The sequence below is a fragment of the Ceratotherium simum genome, chromosome 3 (genome assembly GCF_057802395.1).
Source record: "Ceratotherium simum simum isolate JZ-2026a chromosome 3, ASM5780239v1, whole genome shotgun sequence".
In the NCBI taxonomy this organism is placed as follows: domain Eukaryota; kingdom Metazoa; phylum Chordata; class Mammalia; order Perissodactyla; family Rhinocerotidae; genus Ceratotherium; species Ceratotherium simum.
The window spans coordinates 6,150,089-6,174,317 of NC_141902.1; the positions used below are offsets into that span (position 1 = coordinate 6,150,089).

The window sequence follows — 24,229 nt, forward strand, 5'->3', positions numbered from 1 at the left end:
GATATTTATGTAACAAATGTGATTAGAAGTGAAGTACAATACTATACTTTTTTCAGACTTTTCAAATGGATACTGTTTATTCAAGATTGACTAATCCAGTTGCCTGGATTTATTTATTTATTATTTTTTATAATTTTATTTATTTATTTATTTTCCCCCCAAAGCCCCAGCAGATAGTTGTATGTCATAGCTGCACATCCGTCTAGTTGCTGTATGTGGGACGTGGCCTCAGCATGGCCAGAGAAGCGGTGTGTCGGTGCGCGCCCGGGATCCGAACCCGGGCTGCCAGCAGCGGAGCACGCGCTCTTAACCGCTAAGCCACTGGGCCGGCCCGAGTTGCCTGGATTTAAAGTAAACTCCTAAGTCTTTATTTTCTGGTACCAACGTTAAAAACCAAAAAGGATGGCGAGGATGTGGGGAAGAAGGATCCACCCTGCTCTTATATAGATAACAGAAGGGAGTGGTTGTGCCATGGATCACTCTCTATATTGTTTTAAAGCCCTCATGCACTTTTGTGTGTGATCCACCTGGTGTGTGTATATATTTTATATATATGTAGATGTATGTTATCTTATCCTATTTGTGTTTCTCTTCTGCACCTGTTTAGTTTTTTGTTTAAGTCAATACTTTAATAAGATTAAGAAATTATGAGCTTATAAGTGAGCCAGTATAACAGTATTTAGGAGCTCAGAAGACAGAGAGCCAAGGTTTAAATCTTACTTTGGGCTTAATATTTCTGTGCCTCAGATTTCTTCATCTGTAAAACGGGAATAAGAATAACAACAGTGCCTATCTCATGGTGTTACTGTGAGGATGAAAGGAGTTAATACATGTACAAACTTAGAACAGTAACTGGTACATTATGACCACCACACAAAGGTATTTGGATACTCTTTATAGAATAATTTAGTCTTCTCAAGAGTGGCAACAATTATAAATTGGTTCAGTAAATATTTTAAGCTGGTCAGTACTGTTCAGCATTGTAATTTTTGGAACGTAATGTGTAGAGAACATTGTTCTAAGATTAAGAAAACGTGGTCCCAGTAATGTCTCTTACTAATTGTGTGATCTTGTTAATTTATTTAAACTCTCTGAACTTCAGATTCTTCGTCTATAAGTCTTACTCTGCCAAGTTTAGCGCCTTATATATATTTTTTCTCTTTTCCTGTGCAATATTTCAAAAACATGCAAAAGTAGAATAATATGAAGAACCGTCATGTACCTATCACTTGGCTTCAACAGATATCAACTCATGACATCATCTACATCTCCATACACTCCCTCATCCCATATTAGTTTGAAGCAAATCTCTGACATATTATTTTATCTATAAATATTTCAGTATATATTTGTAAAAAAATAAAAAAAAAACGGTGATTAGTTGATATAATCAATGATCTAGTCAGTGTACAAATTTCTCCTAGATGTCGTATATGTATGCATGCGTGAACATGTGCCTGTATGGTTCACAGGTTCTATTTGGTTGATATGTCTCTTAAGTTTATTTTAATCAGTAGGTTCATTCTCTTTATTTCTTTGTTTATTTGTTGAAGCATCTAGGTATTTATTCCATAAAATTTCTCACAGTCAAGATGTTTTTGCTTCTTGCATCCTTCTGTTATAGTTTTATATGCTCTTTCTGTTCTCTGTATTTCTTGTAAATTAATAGTTGGATCTAGACTGTTGACTACATGTTTGATTTTGGTGTGTAGGGTAGGAGGTGAAAGAATATTCTTAGGTGGTATTATGGTCTTCCATCAGAAGGCCCTGATGTCTGCTTGTCTCTTTTTGTGATGTTAGCAGCCCTTCATAATCAATGCCTACCTCCATCAATTCATTAAGATTGCAAAATGGTGATCTATCATTTCTTCTTTATTTATTAACTGGAGTACTTTTATAAAGAGAAACTTTCCCTCATCTATTTGGTAACCCAGTTAGTATAGGAAAGGCATGATAAATGCTTGACTCTTTCCCTTTATTTACTAGGTTTCAAATAATGAGTTCGTTCATTAGCATCCTCCAGTGGTGATCAGTTAGGACTTTTAAAAAATTATAATTTTATTTTCATTATGAACTCATGGATTTAAGCATATCTGCTGTGTTTTAATCAATTGCAGTTATTATTATTGATGATCAGTTTGTCGTATCTTTGACTGACAGGCTATTCAGTTTGACTCAAGTTTTTTATGAGTTTAGTCGTCATTGATAGCTTTCTTGCTACCTAGTATGTAAAGATTCCAAATTTATCTTGACATTTTCTGCCCCAGGCCTGGAATCAGTCATTTGTCCAAGGAGTTCTGTTGCCTTGGAGGGAAACGATATGTTGGGACCACATCTGGGTGCTAAGAGAGCTTTTTGCCGCTGGGTTGCTCATAGTTGCTAGCCCTTTTCAGTAGACAGAGCCAGGAAATATTTCTTTTTTCCTGAAAATAATATCATATATATTTTATACATTTGTGTATCTCATATGTATTTTACATGTTGTATACATAAAGTATGTATTAGTATACAGTCATGTGTCGCTTAATGACGGGGATGCATTCTAAACAATGTGTCATTAGACGATTTTGTCGTTGTGTGAACGTCATAGCGTATACTTACACAAACGTAGATGGTACAGCCTACGACACACCTAGGCTGTATGGTACTAATTTTATGGGACCACCGTCATATATTTGGTTGGTTATTGACCGAAACGTCATTATGCTTTGTGTGTCTGTATATAAATAATGTTGTTTATATATATATATATTTATTCAGATACTTTTAATTCAAAATCACACTTCAAGGTTTATATTTAATGTCTCAGTCTTACTTCTTTATCTCTTTTCTCCCATACTGAGAATCCCACATGGCAGTGACCCTAGGGGTGATAGAATTACAAATGTCAGGTAATTATGCATTTGCAGCAATGTGCATGTAACAGTTTCAGAATACAATTAATGTCTTTACTAACAATGTAATTATTGAAAACGGTGTAAGTTTTTTTTAGGGCATATCACTAGGGATGGACAATCAAAGTACTGTTTTAAAGTTATTTGGAAAGGTATGGTTAGGCCACTAACTAGATGAACATTGGGTTCCTTTGCTTCATTTTATTTTCAAATTTCTTATGGATTGTGTTTCTAAGATTTAATTTTGCTTTATAATTATGTGAGATACTTTCCTGGTTCAATAGTCAAATCTATAAAACAGGGTATGTTCAAAGAAGTCTCGGGACCGGCCCAGTTGCGCAGTGGTTAGGTGTGCATGCTCTGCTTCTGTGGCCCAGAGTGTGCAGGTTCAGATCCCAGGCGCGCACCGACGTACCACTTGTCAAGCCATGCTGTGACGGCATCCCATATAAAGTAGAGGAAGATGGGCACAGATGTTATCCCAGGGCCAGTCTTCCTCAGCAAAAAAAGGAGGATTGGCGTTGTACCTTAGCTCAGGGCCAATCTTCCTCACCAAAAAAAAAAAAAAAAAAAAGATGTCTAGCTTCTATCTCCATCCCCTCCACTCTGTTCCTTCCCTCTTCCTAGGTAACCTCTTAAAAAGTATACTATGTAATATTTCCTTGTTTTTTTTTATAGAAGTAGATATATGTATTTGTAACCTCCCCTTTCTTAGATAAATGATGACATACGGTGCACACATTTCTCTTACTTGCTTGGATCGAGGAGATCCATGCAGAGTAGTATATACAGATTCCTCATTCCTTTTCACAACTGCATAGCACTCCATTGTGAGCATGTGCCGTAGTTTTTTCCAGCCATTCTTTTTGGTGGGCGTTAGAGTTGTTTTAAAATTTGTGGTCATTTGCCTCTTGGTCTCTCAAGTATGAAAATAAGAAGCATAAAGTATTATTCTTTTGCTTTTACAAATAGACCTACAATTATTAGCCTTAAGCATTTGTCTTTATATATTTTTTGCCAGTGTACTTTTTGGATAAATTCTTAGAAGTAGGATTATTGGGTCAAAGGGTAAATGCAAGTGTAATTTTGCTGGAACTTCCAGATTTGCCTCCAGAGGTCTTCTGTCATTTAACATTCCCACAGCAGTGTGTGCGTGCCTGTTTCTCACAGCCTCACTGACAGGGTGTATTGTCAAGAGAGAAATATGAACTCCATGTAGTTTTAATTTATTTGATTATAAGTGAAGTTGAGCAGTTTTTCATTTAATTACAGACCTTTTGCATTTTTTAGCCATCTGTTGATTTCTTTAGCCTATTTTTTCTTTAGGGCTAGAGTATTTTAGAAATGTTTTATATATTACTGATATATGTTTTTTACATATTGTGACAATTTTTCTCTCATATTTTTCCTTTGCTTATTTCTTTAGCTATTCAGAGGTTTTTTAATGTAATCAATTTGGTCTCTCTTTTCGCTTATTGCTTCTGGGTTTTGTGTCATAGTGAGGAAACTGTTCCCTAATCTCAGGTTATAGAGGAGTTCACCTTGTTTTGTCCTAGTACTTGTGTGATTTCATTTATTACGTGTATAACTCTGATCCATTAGGAATTTATTCTGGTGCAGATATGTGGAAGGGATCTAATTTTATCTATTTTTATATGGCTATTCAGTTTTCCCAACATGTTTATTTTAGAAGTCCCTCTTTTCCTCACTGATTTTGAGATGGTGCCTTTATCGTAAACTAAATTTGCGTGTGTTAAATTATCTATTTCTGTAGTTTCTGTTCTTCTCCATTGGTTTGTTTCTCCAAACCAAACATTCCGTTTAATCCACAACAAATTTACAAATGAGAAAGTTCAAATTTAGAATAAGTAATTTGACCAAAGTCAGACAGATAGAAGTAGTCAAATGTAGACTTGAGTCCCAAATCTCTCTGGCTTTAAAATTCATCCTTTTACTTACTGTTCTTTCCTGTTTTCCATGGTACTTTCCCTTCTTTCTGCACAGGGTTATTATTGAGATAAGTAAAACTTTCAATGTAAAATTTATAAAATTTAGGTTTTGAAGATTATAAATTATTGCTTCTTTGAATTATTTTTAGCCATTTATGGGTAAATAGCTGAGAACCAAATATAGTCACAGTTGTAATTCATAATTTTGAAGGAGTTACAGTTAACCTTTGCAATAATTTTTAAGCAGTTACACTTGTGCTGAAATATTTTAACTGGTCTCAGACATTAGCATGCATAAGAGTTGCCTGGGGAGCTTAAAACACAGATTGCTGCCCCTTCCTCTCTCTGTAGTTTCTGATTCCTTAGATGTGTGGTTGGGCTCAAGAATTTGTGTTTCTAGCGGGTCCCAGGTGATGCTGATCCTGTTGGAACAAGGATCATATTTTGAGAACCATTGTTTTAAAGCTCTCTGTTTGAAAAAGTTAAAGTTCTGTGAATGTGTCTTAAGTTAGATTTCTTGAGGGAGGAAAGGGGTCAAATTAAAAATTTTAAGAATGGTGTTATACACTCCAGTGTAATTCATTTTAAGTTCCCTATTTTTACCTTACCCTTGTAAAGTTTTTAGCTGAAATTGGTTAAGCATTAAAAGTATAATCTCTTTACTTAAACTTTATTCTGCATGGTTCTTAAAGGGAATGAACCCCAGGTCATTTGTATGCAGTACAATGATTGAGGTATGAATGGATGTTCTTTTACAAAGTCATCTTTACCGGTACCCTTTCTTTGAGTGGTTTTTAAAACTTTGATGATTTTTATTATTTGGGGGGAAATAGGAAAGTGAGATAAAGCAGAAATACCGTAGAGGGTAGGGTAGTGTAGGGGAACAGCTTCATCATGACACCTGGTGACCTTCTTTGTGTCCACAGAGGCAAAAGCTTGGACCGCAGGACCACAGCTTTTCTGAGTCTTGGAACGCCTTGTGCTTCTCCTGGAACATGACAGGAATGGGAGGCCTGTAAGGAGCTGCACAAGGCCGTCTCCCACTTGCTTCTCTGTCACCCCAGGAGTCTGTCATGAGACAGTTCCCCTTCACCTCCCTGCTTGTGATGAGGCCCTGGGGCCTTCATGTCCCCCTGCCACACAGAATAGACAAATGCTTAGCTGCAGTCTGTTCGGGTCTTCACAACTTGTGTTGCCCTCATCCAGCCCCTTTTGTTTTGGTGTGTAGGACAAGGATCCTGGGAGCTGAGTCTCTGGCTTACTCTTCTTTTCACTGTCTATAAGTAATAAACTGTCTGGATTTAAACCTGCTCATTGTATCACTTCTGGTCAGATTAGTCAGGCGTTGGCCTTGTGCTGGTTCTATTTGTTCACTTGACAGTGGGTAAGCTTTGTTCCTTTTTTGGTGAGCAGGGAAGGAAACGTGGGTTTAACCTTTTTAAGGGTGATAATGATAATAATAAATAGCATCTGACAGTTATTGAGTGCTTACGTGTACTGTTTGGTCTGTGTTTTACAGATGAGAAAACTGAGACTTTAAGCTCACTTCCCAAGGTCACATTGCTGTTAAATAGTACAGACAGTATTGTAATCCTAGGAGCCTGATTCCAGAGCCCAATCTCTTGAAATTATACTGTCTTGCATATCTGGACGTGTCTTATGTATATACACACGTGTGTGTGTGTATGTGTTGTGTATGTACATATGTATGTGTGTGTATGTATATTTACAAATCAATATTGTATCATGCTTTCATATCATATGTTAATGTTTATTTACCAGTCTCGAATTAAATACACAAAAGTTAGTTTAATATAAGGATCTATCACTATATGATTCCTCTTTATACTAAAAATGAATCTAACTTATTAAGTTGACTTGTGAGTCAGCGATTCTGCAGTACTTTGTGTGGCCCAGGATGTCTGTAGTACAGAGTGGATTTCTTACCTAGTAGTGAGAGACGGTGCAGCATAGAAAGCAGAATACCTCTTAAGCAGACAACTTTAAACATGGATGGGCTAACATCCATGCCAATCTTCCTCCACTTTCTATGGGACGCTGCCGCAGCATGGCCTGACAAGTGGTGCATCGGTGCGCGCCAGGGATCCAAGCCCGGGATCCAAGCCCGGGATCCGAACCTAGGCCGCCAACAGCTGAGCGCACGCATTTAACCGCTATGCCAGGGGGCCAGCCCACGTCATTATTGTTTTAATATGCAATTCCTTAATAATGTAGGATCTTGAAAATCTTTTCATATGCTTACTTGCCATCGGTATATGTTCTCCAGTGAGGTGTCTGTTAAGGTCTATTATCCATTTTTTAATCAGGTTGTTCATTTCTTAGTGTAGAATTTTAAGAGTTCTTTGTTTATTTTGAGTAACAGTCCTTCATGAGATGTGTCTTTTGCAAATATTTTCTCCCAGTTTGCGGCTTGTCTTCTCATTCTGTTGGCATTGTCTCTCTCGGAGCAGAAGTTTTTTATTTTACTGACTAGATCTAGCTTATCAATTCTTTGTTTCATGGATTGTATCTTTGGTGTCGTATCTAAAAAGTCATTGCCATACCCAAGGTCATCTAGATTTTTCTGCTATGTTATCTTCTAGGTGTTTTATAGCTTTGTGTTTTATATTTAGGTCTGTGATCCATTTTGAGTTAAATTTTGTGAAGGGTGTAAAGTCTGTGTCGATGCATTTTTTTACATGTGGATATCCAGTTGTTCCAGCACCATTTGTTGAAAAGACTGTCTTTCCTCCGTTGTAGGGCCTTTGCTGCTTTATTAAAGTTGGCTGTGGGTCTATGTCTAGGCTCTCTGTAGTCATGCACTGCATAACGACGTTTTGGTCAACAATGGATTGCATATACGATGGTGGTCCCATAAGATTAGTACCATTAAGCCTAGGTGTGTAGTAGGCTATACCATCTAGGTTTGTGTAAGTACACTCTGTCATGTTCACACAACCATGAAATCGACTAACGACGCATTTCCCAGAACGTATACCCATTGTTAAGCGACGCGTGACTGTATTCTGTTCCATTGGTCTTTTTGTTCTTTCACCAGTGCCACACTGTCTTGATTACTGTAGCTTTATAATACTTCTTGAAGTTGGGTAAGTCCTTCGACTTGGTTCTTCTTTTTCAAAATTGAGTTGGCTATTCTGGGTCTTTTGCCTCTCCATATAAGCTTTAGAATCAGTTTGTGATGTCCACAAAATAGCTTGCTGGAATTTTGATTGGCATTGCATTGAATCTATAGTTCAAGATGGGAACAACTAACATCTTGATAATACTAAGTCTTCCTATCCATGAACATGGAATATCTCTCCATTTATTTAGTTAGTTCTTTGATTTCTTTCGTTAGAATTTCATAGTTTTCTTCATATAGATCTTGTACATATTTTGTTAGATTTATATCTAAATATTTCGCTTTTTAGGTGTTAATGTAAATGGTAATATGTTTTTAATTTCAAATTCCACTTGTTCATTGCTAGTATATAGGAAAGTGATTGACTTTTGTATATTAACTTTGTATCTTGCAACCTTACTGTAATTGCTTATTAGTTCCAGGAGTTTTTTTGTTGTTTCGGATTTTCTACATAGACAATCATGTTGTCTGCCAACAAACAGACATAAATATAAAACAACAGTTTTATTTCTTCCTGTCCAATCAGTATACCTTTTATTTCCCTTTCTTGTCTCATTGCATTAGCTAGATCTCCTTTTTCAATCCCTTCTCTTATTTTCTATATCCATTCACCTCTCCTGTTTATTCTTCACTTTTCAGTCTGAATAACATTCTCCTTGTTAAATTAGACAAATGAGAGTTGAGAGGGGTGTGTTTAACAAAACAGCACGTATAATTAATTGCATGTAAAGGAATTGAGTACTTAAATGTTTATAGACTTCCAGGGGAAGTTAGTTTTGACCCAGCCTTTTGAGAATTTGAATTGGATGAAAAGATGATGAGAGAGGACAAAGGCTATAGGCAAAATCTGGCATATCATAAGAAAATATTTGTATAGGCTATAGTAATTACATGAGCTTTATTGGAGTGAAAGGTCATTGTGGAAAGAATGGGAATTAGTGAAAGTGGGGATCATGGGAAGAGGCAATTTAATAAAATGAGACTTCAGTGCTGTATTTATAGCGTCTCAACTTGTGTGGAACTTACACTTTACAAAAGTAACCTTCTGAGATGGATGGGAGATACTCTTATTTTATGAATGAAAACATTAATACTTAGAGTAAGAAATGTACCAATTCCATATAACAGTATGTGACCCAGATAGGACTAAAAGTCATTATCTTATATTTTCAAGATCTCTGTTCTTTGCTGATATTGCTACACCTCTGTTGCCTCACCATAGTCCCCTATACTTGTAACTCACAGTTTATTGTGTTTTCATGTGCACTGTCTGATTGGATCCTCAAAAACCTTGTGAGGTATACAGTTCAGGTATTGTTATGATCTCATTTTACAAATAAGGAAAATGAAGATGAGAGAAGGTAAAGTCAACTAGATGTCAAGTAGCTAGGACTACTTTCTTTCTTTCTTTCTTTCTTTTTTTTTTTTTGTGAGGAAGGTCAGCCCTGAGCTAACATCCGTGCTAATCCTCCTCTTTTTGCTGAGGAAGACCGGCTCTGAGCTAATATCTATTGCCAATCTTCCTCCTTTTTTTTTTCCCCCCAAAGCCCCAGTAGGTAGTTGTATGTCATAGTTGCACATCCTTCTAGTTGCTGCACGTGGGATGCGGCCACAGCATGGCTGGAGAAGCGGTGTGTCGGTGCGCGCCAGGGATCTGAACCCCGGGCCGCCAGTAGCGGAGCCTGCGCAGTTAACCACTAAGCCACGGGGCAGCCCTAGGACTGCCTTCTTAATCCCATCACTTATTTTCTTTATCTACTTGCCTTTTCTATTTTTCATTTTTCACTTTTTAGTGTAAAGATTAACTTTTCGCATAAATTCAGGCTAAAAGAAGTTAAATAGGTTTAAAAGGTCAACACTATACTAAGTAAAATAACAGAGCCAGGTCTAAATTTATGCCTTCTGGTTGCTGTCTTCTTACCAATTTTCTGTTCTGGAATAAAATACCTCCTGGAAGACCCAGAAATTTCTTGAGACTTGATCGTACCATGATTGAGAATTATTCTGGTAGATGTGTGTAGGATTATTTGGAGAGATCAGAGGCGGAGCTGTAAGGTGGTCATGTTAACATGATTTGTTAACGGAGTTATTTTTTTTTTTTTTAATTTTTTTTGTGAGGAAGATCAGCCCTGAGCTAACAGCCATGCTAATCCTCCTCTTTTTGCTGAGGAAGACCGGCTCTGAGCTGACATCTATTGCCAATCCTCTTCCCTTCTTCTTTCCCCCAAAGCCCCAGTAGATAGTTGTAGGTCATAGCTGCTCATCCTTCTAGTTGCTGTATGTGGGACGCGGCCTCAGCATGGCCGGAGAAGCGGTGCATTGGTGCGTGCCCAGGATTCGAACCCGGGCCGCCAGCAGCGGAGCGCGTGCACTTAACCACTAAGCCACGGGGCCAGCCCGGTTAACAACCTTAAAATTCACTTGAAACAGGTGTGAAATTAAGAAGTTCTTGATGAAGATAAAAGTTTCAGTATTTGGATATTTCCACTTAAAAATGCACAGGAATCAAGTACAATACTCTCCCAGTCCTACCAATATTTACATTATTTAATAGTATTTTGGATGTTTTAATTTATTTAATAATACTTTCAAAACAGGAACCAAATTCTCTACTTTTCTATTATCCCCATAACTTGTGTTTGAGATGTGAATGAGACAGAAAGGAAACAGTTCGTATTGTGTAGATATCTTATGTTCCTTTACCTGTTCTAAGTAGCTGCTCCAATCCATTCTGAAGTATCCATGTATTAATTTCTTATGGCTGCTGTAACAAGTTACCACAAACTCACTTGCTTAAAACAACTGAAATTTATTCTCTCACAGCTCAGGAGGCCAAAAGTCTGAAATTAATATCACTGGGCTGAAATGTTAGCAGGGCTGTTCTCCCTCCAGAGGCTCTAGAGGAGAATCTGTTCTCACGTCTTCCAGCTTCGGGTGGCTGCATCACTCCAATCTCTGCCTCTGTGGTCACACTATCTTCTCCTCTTCTGTCTGTGTCGCATCTCCTTCTGCCTTCTTTTTATAAGGTACATGTTATGACATTTAGGGCTCACCTGGATAATCCAGGATAATCTCCCCATCTCAAAATCCTTCATCATATCTGCAGAGTCGTTTTTTGCCGTACAAAGTAACATTCAGAGGTTCCAGGGGTTAGGCTGTGAATATCTTTTTGGGGAGCCATTATTCAGCCTACCACAGTCTTTATTGCTCCTCACTTTTCTTCTTTTTCATCTCTCCTGTTTTTATTCTTTTTTATCTTCCAGAAGCACAAAGTGGCAAGTAGATTGAATGGGTATGATCTAAAGTTAGGATCAAGAGTTGAGTAGATATGATCTAGATCAAGAAGTGAGCCTTGTTACCCTCACTGTAGAACATCAGATTGTGTTCACATTAACTTTTTGTTGTCATTGAATTAGTTGACAGTAATGGTACTTTTGTTAAATTCGGCACCCTTTATCAAAGTAATTATTGAATCTTTGGGTAAAGTGTGTGAGTTAACCTGGAATTTCTTTCCAATTAAAGCATCTGTTGATTAGATTGGCAGGCATTGATATTATTATTGAGAAAATAGCCAAATAGATACTAGCATTGTTTCAAAACTGATTTTCCTTTGAGTAAGTATTTTTTTTTCACATTTGCATTTTGTTTAAGTGATAGCTCAGACTTGAATTTAATGAAGGGAAACAGTAGAGTTGGTAAAATTCTGATCTAGAAGTCTGTTGTCAAGTGTCCTTTGTGATTTGGGACATATTACATAACTTTTGGGTCTCTGTTTCCTAAAACCTATAATAAGGGAGTTGAATTATATGATTATTAACATCCATTCTTAATTCTAAAAGCCTCAGTCTAGTATTTAGTATTTAAAAACCAACAGACAAATAAACAACAAGTCTCATTTATTTTGTACTGTTTGAAAAAGAAATCATATTGGCAAGATTATTTTTAAATAACTGTTCGTGCTTTTTGTTTTTCTGTAGATGGACCACACATCCCCGACCTACATGCTTGCTAACTTAACCCACTTACATTCTGAACAGCTTCTGCAGGGCTTGAATCTTCTTCGTCAGCATCACGAACTCTGTGACATCATTCTTCGAGTAGGTGATGTTAAAATCCATGCTCACAAAGTGGTACTTGCCAGCATCAGCCCGTATTTCAAAGCTATGTTCACTGGAAACCTTTCTGAGAAAGAGAACAGTGAGGTTGAGTTTCGGTGCATTGATGAAACCGCTCTCCAGGCCATTGTGGAATATGCCTATACAGGGACTGTTTTTATTTCTCAGGACACAGTTGAATCTCTCCTTCCAGCAGCAAACCTACTCCAGATAAAACTTGTCCTGAAAGAATGTTGTGCATTTCTTGAAAGCCAACTTGATCCTGGTAATTGTATTGGAATTTCTCGTTTTGCAGAGACATATGGTTGTCATGACCTTTCTCTGGCAGCCACTAAATACATATGCCAGAATTTTGAAGCTGTTTGCCAGACTGAAGAGTTTTTTGAGCTAACGCATGCTGATTTGGATGAAATTGTTTCCAATGACTGTTTGAACGTAGCTACTGAAGAGACTGTTTTTTATGCGCTCGAGTCTTGGATCAAGTATGATGTACAAGAACGCCAGAAATACTTAGCACAGCTACTTAACAGTGTGCGATTACCGTTGCTGAGTGTTAAGTTTCTCACTAGACTGTATGAAGCAAACCATCTTATTCGTGATGATCGCACTTGTAAACATCTGTTGAATGAAGCCCTAAAGTACCACTTTATGCCTGAACATAGACTCTCTCATCAGACAGTCTTGATGACACGACCTCGCTGTGCTCCCAAAGTACTTTGTGCAGTAGGAGGAAAATCTGGACTGTTTGCCTGTTTGGATAGGTAAATAGAAAGCTTTCTTAAACACTTGATGCTAATAGATTTTATACTTGTTAAATGGACTAATTTTCTATATTTTTTAAATAGTTTTATTTTCCTATTTACTTTATTTGCTGCTTTGTGTTTTTTCTCTTCTTCCTAAAATACTTATCTGGTTGTTTTAATCACATTGTCATCCATTCTCTACAATACTCTCAATTATTAACACCCCCCCCCAGGGCCGGCCCTGTGGCTTAGCGGTTAAGTGCACGCGCTCCGCTGCTGGCAGCCCGGGTTCGGATCCCGGGCGCGCACCGACGCACCGCTTCTCCGGCCATGCTGAGGCCGTGTCCCACATACAGCAACTAGAAGGATGTGCAGCTATGACATACAACTATCTACTGGGGCTTTGGGGGGAAAAAAAACAAAAAACAAAAAACCACCCCCCCCTTCCTCCCAGTGCACAAACCTTATCCATCCTGGTTACTCACTAACTTTTCTTCCATTTTATGTCTTTTTTTTTTTTCTTTGTGCAACCATTTACATCTTTATTTGAGTCAGATTAGGTCAGAGGGGATTTATTATTGCTAGCTATATCAGAAGATTCTAAAGAGGAGAGCTAGGAATCTGTGGTGAGGGCAGACTGGTGACAAGAATGCGTTTGAATGAATAAAGTTAATTAGAAGAACCACCAAAGAAATAAGAAGAAATAGGATATTGATACAATCATGGACTTTACATGCAATTTATTTTCTTCAGTGTAAATATTTTTTAATGACAGTAGTAAAAAGTGCTTTCTTTTCTAATAACTTAGAGTGGGAGTTGTCAGACTTTTTCTATAAAGAGCCACATAGTAAAAATTTTAGACTCTGTGGCCATATGGCCCCTGTCATAACTCGTCAGCTCTGCCATTGTAGTGCGAGAGAAGCCATAGACAATACATAAATGAATGAGCATGGCTGGTTCCAATAAAACTCTATTCACAAAAGTAGCTGGTGGGGCAGAATTGGGCCAATAGCCATAGTTTGCCAATCCCTGATTTAGGGCATTATACAAGTAACTTTTATACGTTGAAAATATAGCTGGATGTTATCTTTGCTTTTCCTTTGAATGGGATTGCTTCATGAAAACTTTTGTGTTTGATATATTTCTTTAATGCTGTGGATTTCTTTGTGGCCATTTCCAAAAATTTGGTAGGTTGCTTTTCCCCCCTCCAAAGGTAGGAAACTATTGATGTTTTATCAGTGTTAACTGATATATTCTGTATCTTTTAAAAAGTCTCAGTGTACATCTTAATTGTAGTCTAAAACTGGTATTGTTGAGATTTGGGTACAGGTAGAACATTAGTTATGGTGACTACGAGTTGATTGTTTACTCATTCTTAAAGGCATTGATTATTGTTAGTCAAATGTCGTGAAAAAAAAATTCCGTGGGGCCGGCCCTGTGGCGTAGTGGTTAAGTCTGGCTCACTCTGCTTCAGCGGCCTGGGTTCACCGGTTTGGATCTCTGGCATGGACCTACGCCATTGATCAGCCATGCGGTGGCAGCAACCCATGTATAAAATGCAGGAAGATTGGCACAGATGTTAGCTCAGGGCTAATCTGCCTCAACAACAACAAAAAAATTCCAAACATGAATTTACATTGCAAAAATTCTTGAGCAATTGCCTCTTGGTCTCAAGTATTAAAAATAACAGACATTATTGAAGAGTCGTAAGAACTACTCATATCTTTAGACCCAGTAATCTTTCATCTTAAAATTTATCATAAAAAAATTTTAAGTGTCATTTGCACACTTATTGCAGTATTATTTATAACTATGGAAGAATTGGAATCAACCTGAATAATTATTGTTTAATTCCACAAAAAATATGAAACACCTGTGTATCAGACACACTATGCTGGATAATCCATTTTCAACAAGTTCATAATTTAGTAAAGGAGACACATTTAAATAGATAATTATAATACATAGTGTTAATGCAGTGATAAAGATAATTCCATGGAGGTATTGAGGAGAGGCATTTATCCCATTTCGGCAATTTAGGGAAGATATTGTGGAGGAGTTCGTGTCCAAGCTGAGTGTTGAAGGCCAAGCAAGAGCCAAGCGAAAAATGGTGGGAAGGTCACAGGAAGTGCACAGAGTCACAACGGCGTGATACTGTATAGGATATGCAGGAGACTGAAAGCTGTTTGGCATTCCGAAGTATAAAGTTCTAACTGGTAAGAGGCAAGCAGTGGTCAATATGGGCCAAGTCAAAGAAGGTATTGTGTACCATGATGAAGCGAGGATTTTTATTCTGTGGGTTGAAAAACTGTTTTAAGGAGGATAGTGAAATGATCAGATTTGTATATTAGATCATTCTTGGCTGCATTATGGAGAAAGTTGGAGGGGGCCAGGATTCGTGTCAGTGTGATTAGAAGCTGCTTTCTTGGCACAGTTGGCAGCACGTCAGACTTACAATCTGAAGGTCCTGAGTATCAGAGTGATTAGGAAAGAGGTTATTGTAAAGGTGCAGGCAAGAGATTATGGGGTCCTGAATTGGGGTAGAAGTAGTAAAGATAGAAAATGGGGCATTAATTTAAGAAATGTATTGAGAGAGAAAATTGACAGGATTTGGTTGAATGGATATGGGGAGGGTGGTGAGAAGGAAGATGAGTGAGATTTCTTGGTTAGATATTGGATGAATGGTTATATACCGAGAGAGAAAAGCATAGGAGGAGGAGCCATTTTAGGGGGAAAATAATGTGTTTAGTTTGGGACATACTGAGTTTGAAGTGCCTGTTAGATATCCAGTGAAGGATGTCCTACTACTAGCTGGATATCATTGCAAAGCTCAAAGAAGAGATCAGGGCTGGAAATTTGTGTTATCAGTATATACTATAATTTAGAGGTATATTGGGCCAGCCCCGTGGCTTAGCGGTTAAGAGCGTGCGCTCCGCTGCTGGCAGCCCGGGTTTGGATCCCGGGCGCGCACCGACGCACCGCTTCTCGGGCCATGCTGAGGCCACGTCTTGCATACAACAACTAGAAGGATGTGCAACTATGACCTACAACTATCTACTGGAGCTTTGGGGGGAAAAAAAAAATTTAGAGGTATAAATTAAAACTATGAAGTCTTCTGGACTTCTTAACTGGTTTAAAATGTCCTCCTTTCTGCCCAGTGAGAACACAGAGAAAGCAAAAAAGGATTGATTCACAAATGAATGTCTGGGGAACATTAATAGTCAAGATGAGGGCAGCAGGAACAATCTTAAGAGGTAGGAGAAACCAGAGAGAATAGCGTCGTGAAAGTCAAGGAATTTAAATGTGTCAAGAAGGAAGGAGTGTGATTAACAATGTAAAATCCAATGGAAAGGTCCAAATAGATAAGGATGGAAAGATGGCCGTTAGACTTGGCAATATGGAGATCATTAATGACTTTTGGTGAAGTAATTTCAGCAGAGTTATAAGAATGCCGTAGATAGATTACAGTGGGTTGAGAAGTGTATAAAGATTGAGGAAATAGACTGTGCAGACTGTTCTTTTAAGAATCTTGGCTGAGATGAGAAGGAGAGAGATAAGGCAGAAACTGATAGAGTCAGGGGAAGTTCTTGTTTGTTTTTATTGTGTTCTTGAAGAGAGAGACATGAGTCTATTTATTATCAGATGCCAGTAGAGAGAAATAGGGTGAAGATACAGGATAGAGGAATGGTCATTGATAGAGAGCATGATTTTAGAGGAAATCAAAAAGGGATGGTATCAAAAGCAAGAGTGGTAGGTCTTGAATAGGTAGGAGGAGAAGGGTCTCTTCATGCCCCAAGATCACAGTGTGAGGGCAGGTTTACTGGAGGGGACTGCGGGGCTTTAATTAGATCCTGTCCAAGAGACTGAGGTTTTTCCTTTAACTAGGAGAGGTCCGCTAGAGAGGGAGGTGGGGATTGGGTAGGTGGAAACTATTATTAAGGAAACTCGGGAAGCTCTGAGAACGGCATTGTTTCTTCTTACGCATAGGAAGTCATCAGGATGGCAATATGCTGAAAGCGATTTTGAATAGTTGTGCAAAAATGTTAAATGGAGTTTTAGCCACACCAGTCACCTCAATGCTATAAACTACAGATGTAATTCCAAGACAAGCTCTTGTTACAACTGATTATCCGTTTGCCCTCAAAGACCATAAGGACTAAGCTCTTTATATTTTGTATCTCTGTTTACCTGTATCATCTCCAGAAATCCATCACTTCTAGAAAATCCGTCACAACTGAACTCTTACTATCATTGAGAGGTTTTTTTCCTTGCGTCACCCAGTGCTCTACTTCTCCAACACTAGCTGGATATCCAGTAATTCAATTCAATTCTGACACTTAGTATCCAGATTTTCCCAGACCCCACAGATTAATGGCTCAATCCCACAAGACTGTACCCACTTCAGATGCTGGCCACAAATGGGTTGCCCAGGGTACCCACATTTCTGCCTGCAGAAATGTGGACTGCAAATTCAGGGGTTCCTACAACACCCCTTCAGGTTTGATAATTTGCTAGGACAGCTCTTAGAACTCAGGAAAGTGCTTTACTTACTACTACCAGTTTATTACAAAGGCTGCAACTCAGGAACAACCAAATAAAAGAGCTGCATCGGCAAGGTATGGTATAGGAAAGGGCAGAGCATGCCCTCTTTGGGCATGCCATCCTCCCAGCATCTAAATGTGTTCACCAGCCTGGAAGCTCCCTGAACCCCATTGTTTAGGGGTTTTTATGGCGATTTCATTACATAGGCATGATTGATGAAATCATTGGCCATTGATGATTAAGTGCAACCTCCAGCCTGCTAATTACATGGTTGGTATGTCTGGCTGCCAGCCCCCATCCTGAAGCTATCTAAGGACCCATCAGTAGTCACCTCATTAGCTCATATGAATAACAAAAGACATTCCTGTCATTCAGGAAGTTCCAAGGAGTTCAGGAACCCTGTGCTAGAAACCTGGGACAAAAACCAAATATGTTTTTTATTACAGCATTATTGTATAACCCTATATATCATCTAATTTAACCTACTTGCCCAGCCTTTTTTTTTTTGACTCCTCGAATCTATCTGCCATGTCCTCTAGAACTCACATTCTCATAAGAAAAATCTCCTTTATCCTCAACTTTTGTTCTAATGAAATATGGCTGATGCCTAAGGATACTGTTTTTGCTAGGCCCTCTCAAAACTGTTCTGTTTTTCCCCCATACCTCATGTATCACAGATCCTAAGGGTTGGATAAATGTTTTCTTTTTTCCTTTTAGCCACTTAGAGAATTTTTTCATCTCCTCTCCCTCAAAAACCTCAACTCATTTCAAGCATTTACTAGCAGGCTATAACACAGGCTATGTCTGCTGTCCCTTTAGTAACTTCATTTACTGAAGATTTGTATAGCTGGCTTACTGTCTTTCTCATCATTCTACATACGTAATGATTGATGTCAGCATCCACATAGTACAGTGCACAGTTAACAACACCTTCGCCTCTCTTCTTGATCTCCCTGCTAACAGTCTTCTGCCTGACCTTAGGCACCTGTTCTCGTGATCATACCCTCAGCGTTGTTGTTACCAGCGACGTCAGCCCTTTCACAATCTTGGTTTCTGACTTTCCACTCTGACCACCACCTCCTCTCTCACCAGCTTATTTATTTCAGTATGCCCACTGCAGCCGTTCTTTGATCCCTTCAAGGCTTTTAATCCTTGGGCCCTATGATCAGTTAGTAAAACTTACTGCTCACCAACCACCACATGTCCTCACCCTCACTCCTTACCCAGCTTGGGTTCCAGGAACATCACTGTCGTCATTCCTTTGAATACACCCAGGGCTCCCTTGCCCTTCTTTCCTTCCCTCATGCTCATCTGGTTAAATTGAATTCTCCTCTTTTGGCATGGCAGCACCTGAGCAGTGGAGTGTGGCTAGAGAAACACATACCCATCTTACCTGGTCTCATCTGGGGCCTTCAGCAATCCCAGCAACCCCTTTACCTTTCCCTCATCAGTGTACCCTCTCACCTCCTTGGAGGACTGTTTTACACCTTCTGCCTTCTCCGTAAAAACATGCAAAGCTCCTTCCCCTCACCTTGCAGCTCTCAGCTGATGACCTTGTCTCTTACTCTGCTGAGATAGAAGCAATCAGAAGAGAACTACCTCGTCTTCCCATCAGCAGATCTACCAAGTTATTTCTGTCTAAACCAACCCCTCTACCTCTCTTCTTATTCACTGGCTCCCATGGCCTCTCCTGTACACAAGGCCTTTTCTCCTGCGGTTTCCCTCTCTCCTGTATCACCACCTTCGCCCACTATACTACATCGTTGCCATCAGCAAGCGAGCCAGTTTTGGTTTAAGCTCCCAGATTAAATTAATCTTCCATGGACTCCATGGTCTTTCTCTGCACTTATAGCTGCCTCTTCATATCTATTTTACTCTTTTTAATAAAATCCTTGGAAGAGTGGTCTACACCCACTGTTTGCACTTTCTCATCTCCCATCTCTCTTGAACCACTCAAGATTTGTCCCCACCACCTCATTGAAACTGCTCTCAAGGTCAAATAGTTTATCATTCTCATTGTAACAAGTTCACATTTTTTTTTTTTTAATTTTATTTATTTTTCCCCCCAAAGCCCCAATAGATAGTTGTATGTCACAGTTGCACATCCTTCTAGTTGCTGTATGTGGGACGCGGCCTCAGCATGGCCGGAGAAGTGGTGCGTCAGTGCGCGCCTGGGATCCGAACCCGGGCCGCCAGCAGCGGAGCGCACGCACTTAACCGCTAAGCCACGGGGCCGGCCCAAGTTCACATTTTTAAAATAAGCAGTATAACAAAACTGATTGTACATAGGCATTCAATAACTATTGAAGGAATGAGTGTACTTTGATCATACTGGTAGAGAATACATATTTTTATGCTATTGCATTATTGAGTTTGGGGACATTTGCCTACTTTTTCCCAACTTTTTTTGTAATGAAATACATATACATGCAAGAGACTGTATATAATATGCACGCAGGGTATAAAGAATGAATACCCAAGTACCTCTCAACCAGCTTAAGAAATAGGCTATTAACAGTACCTTTAAAGTCCCCTCGTGCCTGTCCTTGATGCCATCTCCTTCCCCCTGGAAGTAACCACTATTCTGAATTTCCTATGTATTATTCCTTTGCTTTTTGTTGTAATTTTGCAACATATTATAGGTGCCCCAATATATTGTTAGGTTTTACACATTGTTATATAAATGTAGTAATACAGTATATATTCTTCAGAAATGTGTTTTCTCGCTGAACAGTAAGTTTCTGAAATTCGTCTCTGAGATTGCATAAGGAAAAGGTTCATTTAGTTTCACTGGTGTATAGTATTATAGTATATGGGCATAATACAGTATTTTCTTTCTACAATGAATGTGTTAATTATAAAAATTAGTTGAAGTGTTACATACATCCAGAAAAGTGCACAGAGCCCAAGTGTACAGCTGAGTGAATTATCACAAAATAAATGATACAAGCCAGTTCAAGAAATAGAACATGACCAACACCCAGAAACCACCCTTGAGTTCCTGCCCTGTCCTCCCCAAAGGTAACCACCATCCTCATTGCTAATCCGGCAATTAGAAATGTTTCTAAACTAATATAAATGAAACTATACAGAATGTGTTCTTTTGAATTTGGCTTCTTTCTCTCAACATTATGTGGGTAAGATTCATCCCTGTTGCACATAGCTGTAATTTGTTCAGTTTCATTGCTGTATAGTATTCTCTTATGTGATATGACACAATTTATCCATTTTATGGTTGATGAACGTTTGGGTTGTTTCCAGTTTTTGACTATTACAAATAATGCTGCTGTGGATATCCTTGTATATATATGTGTGCACATTTCTCTTAGGTATACATCTAGGAATGAAATTGCTCAGTCATAGGGTGGATACACCACATCTTATTTATACATTCTCCTTTAGATGAGGGATTGTGTTGTGCTGCTATGAAAATTTCTGTAAATGTGTCCTGGTGCAAAACTGACTGTAATAGGCTTTCAGTAGAGTAGATACACAGGAGTGAAATTGCTGAGTCATAACACGTGTATAGCTTCAGTTTTACCAGATAATGTGAATTTTTTTCTGGAGTAGTTTGTACTAGTTTATGCTCTCACCAACAGAGTATGCATTCCTTGCTTCACATTCTTGCCAGTAGTTGTTGTTATCGGATTTTAAATGTTTGCCAATCCACAAAGTGTGTTGTGATTTGTTGTGGTTTTAATTTGCATGTCCCTGATTACTAATGAGAAAAAACATTTTTATTTGTTTATGGGCCATTTTGATTTTTAATATTTAATTTTTTCTGCTTATTCTTTAGTGTGGAGATGTACTTTCCTCAGAATGACTCTTGGATTGGTTTGGCACCCCTAAACATTCCTCGCTATGAATTTGGAATATGCGTTTTAGACCAAAAAGTGTATGTTATAGGTGGTATTGAAACTAATGTGCGTCCTGGCATCACTATCAGAAAACATGAAAATTCAGTAGAATGCTGGAATCCTGATACCAATACCTGGACTTCTCTGGAGAGGATGAATGAGAGCCGAAGTACCCTTGGAGTAGTAGTACTTGCGGGAGAACTCTATGCTTTAGGTGGCTATGATGGACAGTCTTATTTACAGTCTGTAGAGAAGTATATTCCCAAAGTGAGGAAGTGGCACCCTGTGGCACCGATGACTACAACAAGGAGTTGTTTTGCCGCAGCTGTGTTGGATGGAATGATTTATGCCATTGGTGGCTATGGTCCTGCCCACATGAACAGGTATTTACCTTAATCAAGCTGTGTGTGCTTGTGGGTATTTGAAAGTGTCATTAACAATGATTTCTGGGTTTTAAACGATTTGTGTGTATGAATGAACTTCTCTTTTTAATTTTTAGAGTAATATTCATAGGCACTGGGGAAATTTAATCTGCTTTGTGAGTATAATTGTAATTATTTTACGTGAGGATTTAATACAAACCTAAGAATTAAATCCCTCTTATTAAATTTTACATTAATTCATTCAATATAAATGATGTAAATTTTAAAATTCAGAAATCTGAAAATAAGGTGAAGTTAGACAACTTTAGATTTTTGGGTAGTGTATATATATATAAATGTGTGTGTGTGTAAATGGTCTGTTATTGCATTGCTTAATAGAATAAAAAAGTGAAAAATGTAATTCTATATGCTTGCACAATATTATAATGCATCATAAACTTAATGCCTTATTTAAATATTTCTTTCTGGATTCTTATTCTGTAATCATACATGTATCATTATGTATCTGAGTTGTGCTGGAGTATGAATTTGAGATTTCTGTGTTTTGTAGTATTCTCTGAATAAAGGAGAAATATATATGAGAAAAATTAAAAGCATAAAGTGACTGCTTATATGGAAAATTAATCATACTTCTGAACCTTTGTTGAAAATTGATCATTCCTTTATCTCTAACAGTAATTAGAGTGGTATGTGTTTTGATTGTGAGCATTTTAGTGAAAGAGTATATTGTGGTTTGTTAACTGAGAAACTGATGACACAAGAGCGTTTCATCTGTAAATGTTTATTTCTGTGTAAGCTAAAGTATTGCCCCTTTTTATTGCTCCCTTAGTTGAAGGAAAAGTACCTGGGGCCCAGATGTGCATTTCTATTCTTTGAAAAGCTGCTGGCAGCAATTTATAAGATAGAAGGTTAAGCATTTTAATTTTGAGATAATGCTCCTGAGGTTTAAGTTCTTGCCGCAATGTATCAACTCCTCTTGTCCAGTGATTTTGCTCCGGTGGTGGTCATCCTGGTGTCCTTTCAGAAGCAGTTAGAGTTCAGTCTGTATGCAGTCTAGTCTGCAGTCTGATCTCTGTTCTGAACTGCAGAATTGTGTCACGGACTCTCACCTGCTGTAGGCTTGTTTGAGAAGTGAGGTTGGGACCAAAACAAGCTCAGCGTGCTTGCCTTTGTGCCCGTCAGGGCAAAGGATAGTAAAGGCCTTCTGGGATTTTTTCTGGGAAAAAAGCTTTCTAGGGAAGCTTTTTTGGAAATTCCGATTTGATTTGGATTTCCATAATGATTTGGATTTCTGCAGCTTGGAAATGCCCAGGGTTCTCTGGAATCCAGACTTGACTTAATCCCTGCATTCTTTTACATCACTCTGAGACTGTTATGATGAGCCAGTTTGTGTTATGAAAATCAGCAGTGTTTGCTTTGTAGTAAACCACCATGAATTCTCCTATATGACAGACAATTCCCCTTCTGTACTTCTCTTCATCTTCCCTTTTCCTTAGCCATGTAGAAGATCCTTAGTATCCTTAGAAAACGGCTGTATTCAATTTGGGATTTTCAAAGTCCTTTCACATGCACACTCATTTGACTTTGTTCTTACATGAATCCTTTGAGGTTATAGTATCCCCATTTCTGGAGGTGAGAGGAAATGACTTATCCAGGATTACACAAATCCAGAGCGGTAGGGCTAGGGTTCATGCAGCCCTGGGTATGCAGCATTAGTGCTTAAACCCAGGTTTTCTGACTCCAAAAGTTTTATGCCCTTAGTGTACCTTGCTGCCTGTACAATACAATGGAAAAGCATATGGCTGTTATTGCACCCAGTCCACAAGGTAAGCTTTTATCCCTGCAATTTTCTCAGCAAAATCTAAACATTTGGGACAAACTGTTCTTGTTTTATATCTGTCTGTTCATTAGAACTTTTAAAACTATGGTGGGTTTTAGTTTTGCTTTAGTAGGAAGAGTGACACAAAGGATATGTGAATTAATTCTTTCTTTTGTGAATATTTGCAGTGTGGAGCGTTATGATCCCAGTAAGGACTCCTGGGAGATGGTTGCATCTATGGCAGATAAAAGGATTCACTTTGGTGTGGGTGTCATGCTAGGCTTTATTTTTGTAGTGGGTGGACATAATGGTGTCTCACATTTGTCAAGCATTGAAAGATACGACCCTCATCAAAATCAGTGGACTGTGTGTAGACCAATGAAAGAACCCAGGACAGGTAATAATAACTTACGAATTTCTAAACATATAGGACAATATTTTTTATAGTAGTGTCCTCAGAATAATAGTTTCTTGGAATATAATAGTAAGAGTATTACTTGTCCAGAAAAAAAAAACTGTTTTGTGGTAAACTTGAGAGACAACTAGATTAGACAAAACTATCTAATTTCTTTACTATGATTTGAATATGCCAGTGTGCATATTATCGTTTCTTAAACTTGGGGAACACATTTTGAGAAAGGCTGGTCATAAGATGTGTTTTACAGAAGCTCTTTTTGTCTGTATAACAGATGTCATCTTTTTATATGTTACGTAACATGCACACAGAATTCTTTGTACATAACAGTCTCTATGTTCACTTTCAAAGGTTCTCTCCTCCTCGAGGG

The 24,229-nt window shown here is 38.3% G+C and overlaps 1 protein-coding gene across 2 annotated transcripts in view; it reads left to right on the forward strand.

Moving 5' to 3' along the window:
- Window positions 1–24,229, forward strand: part of KLHL28 (kelch like family member 28) — a 34,169-nt gene that overhangs the window by 4,074 nt on the left and 5,866 nt on the right. The window contains exons 2-5 of one of the 2 annotated variants that reach the window (XM_087422256.1): window positions 11,963–12,861; window positions 21,182–21,625; window positions 23,387–23,451; window positions 23,633–23,742. In XM_087422256.1, the coding sequence (XP_087278382.1) occupies window positions 11,963–12,861; window positions 21,182–21,625; window positions 23,387–23,451; window positions 23,633–23,724 (1,500 nt within the window). In that variant the 3' untranslated portion in view covers window positions 23,725–23,742. Of the gene's footprint in view, window positions 1–11,962; window positions 12,862–21,181; window positions 21,626–23,386; window positions 23,452–23,632; window positions 23,842–24,229 lie in introns of those variants that run through there. The other variant, XM_004436368.3, reaches the window with a different exon arrangement.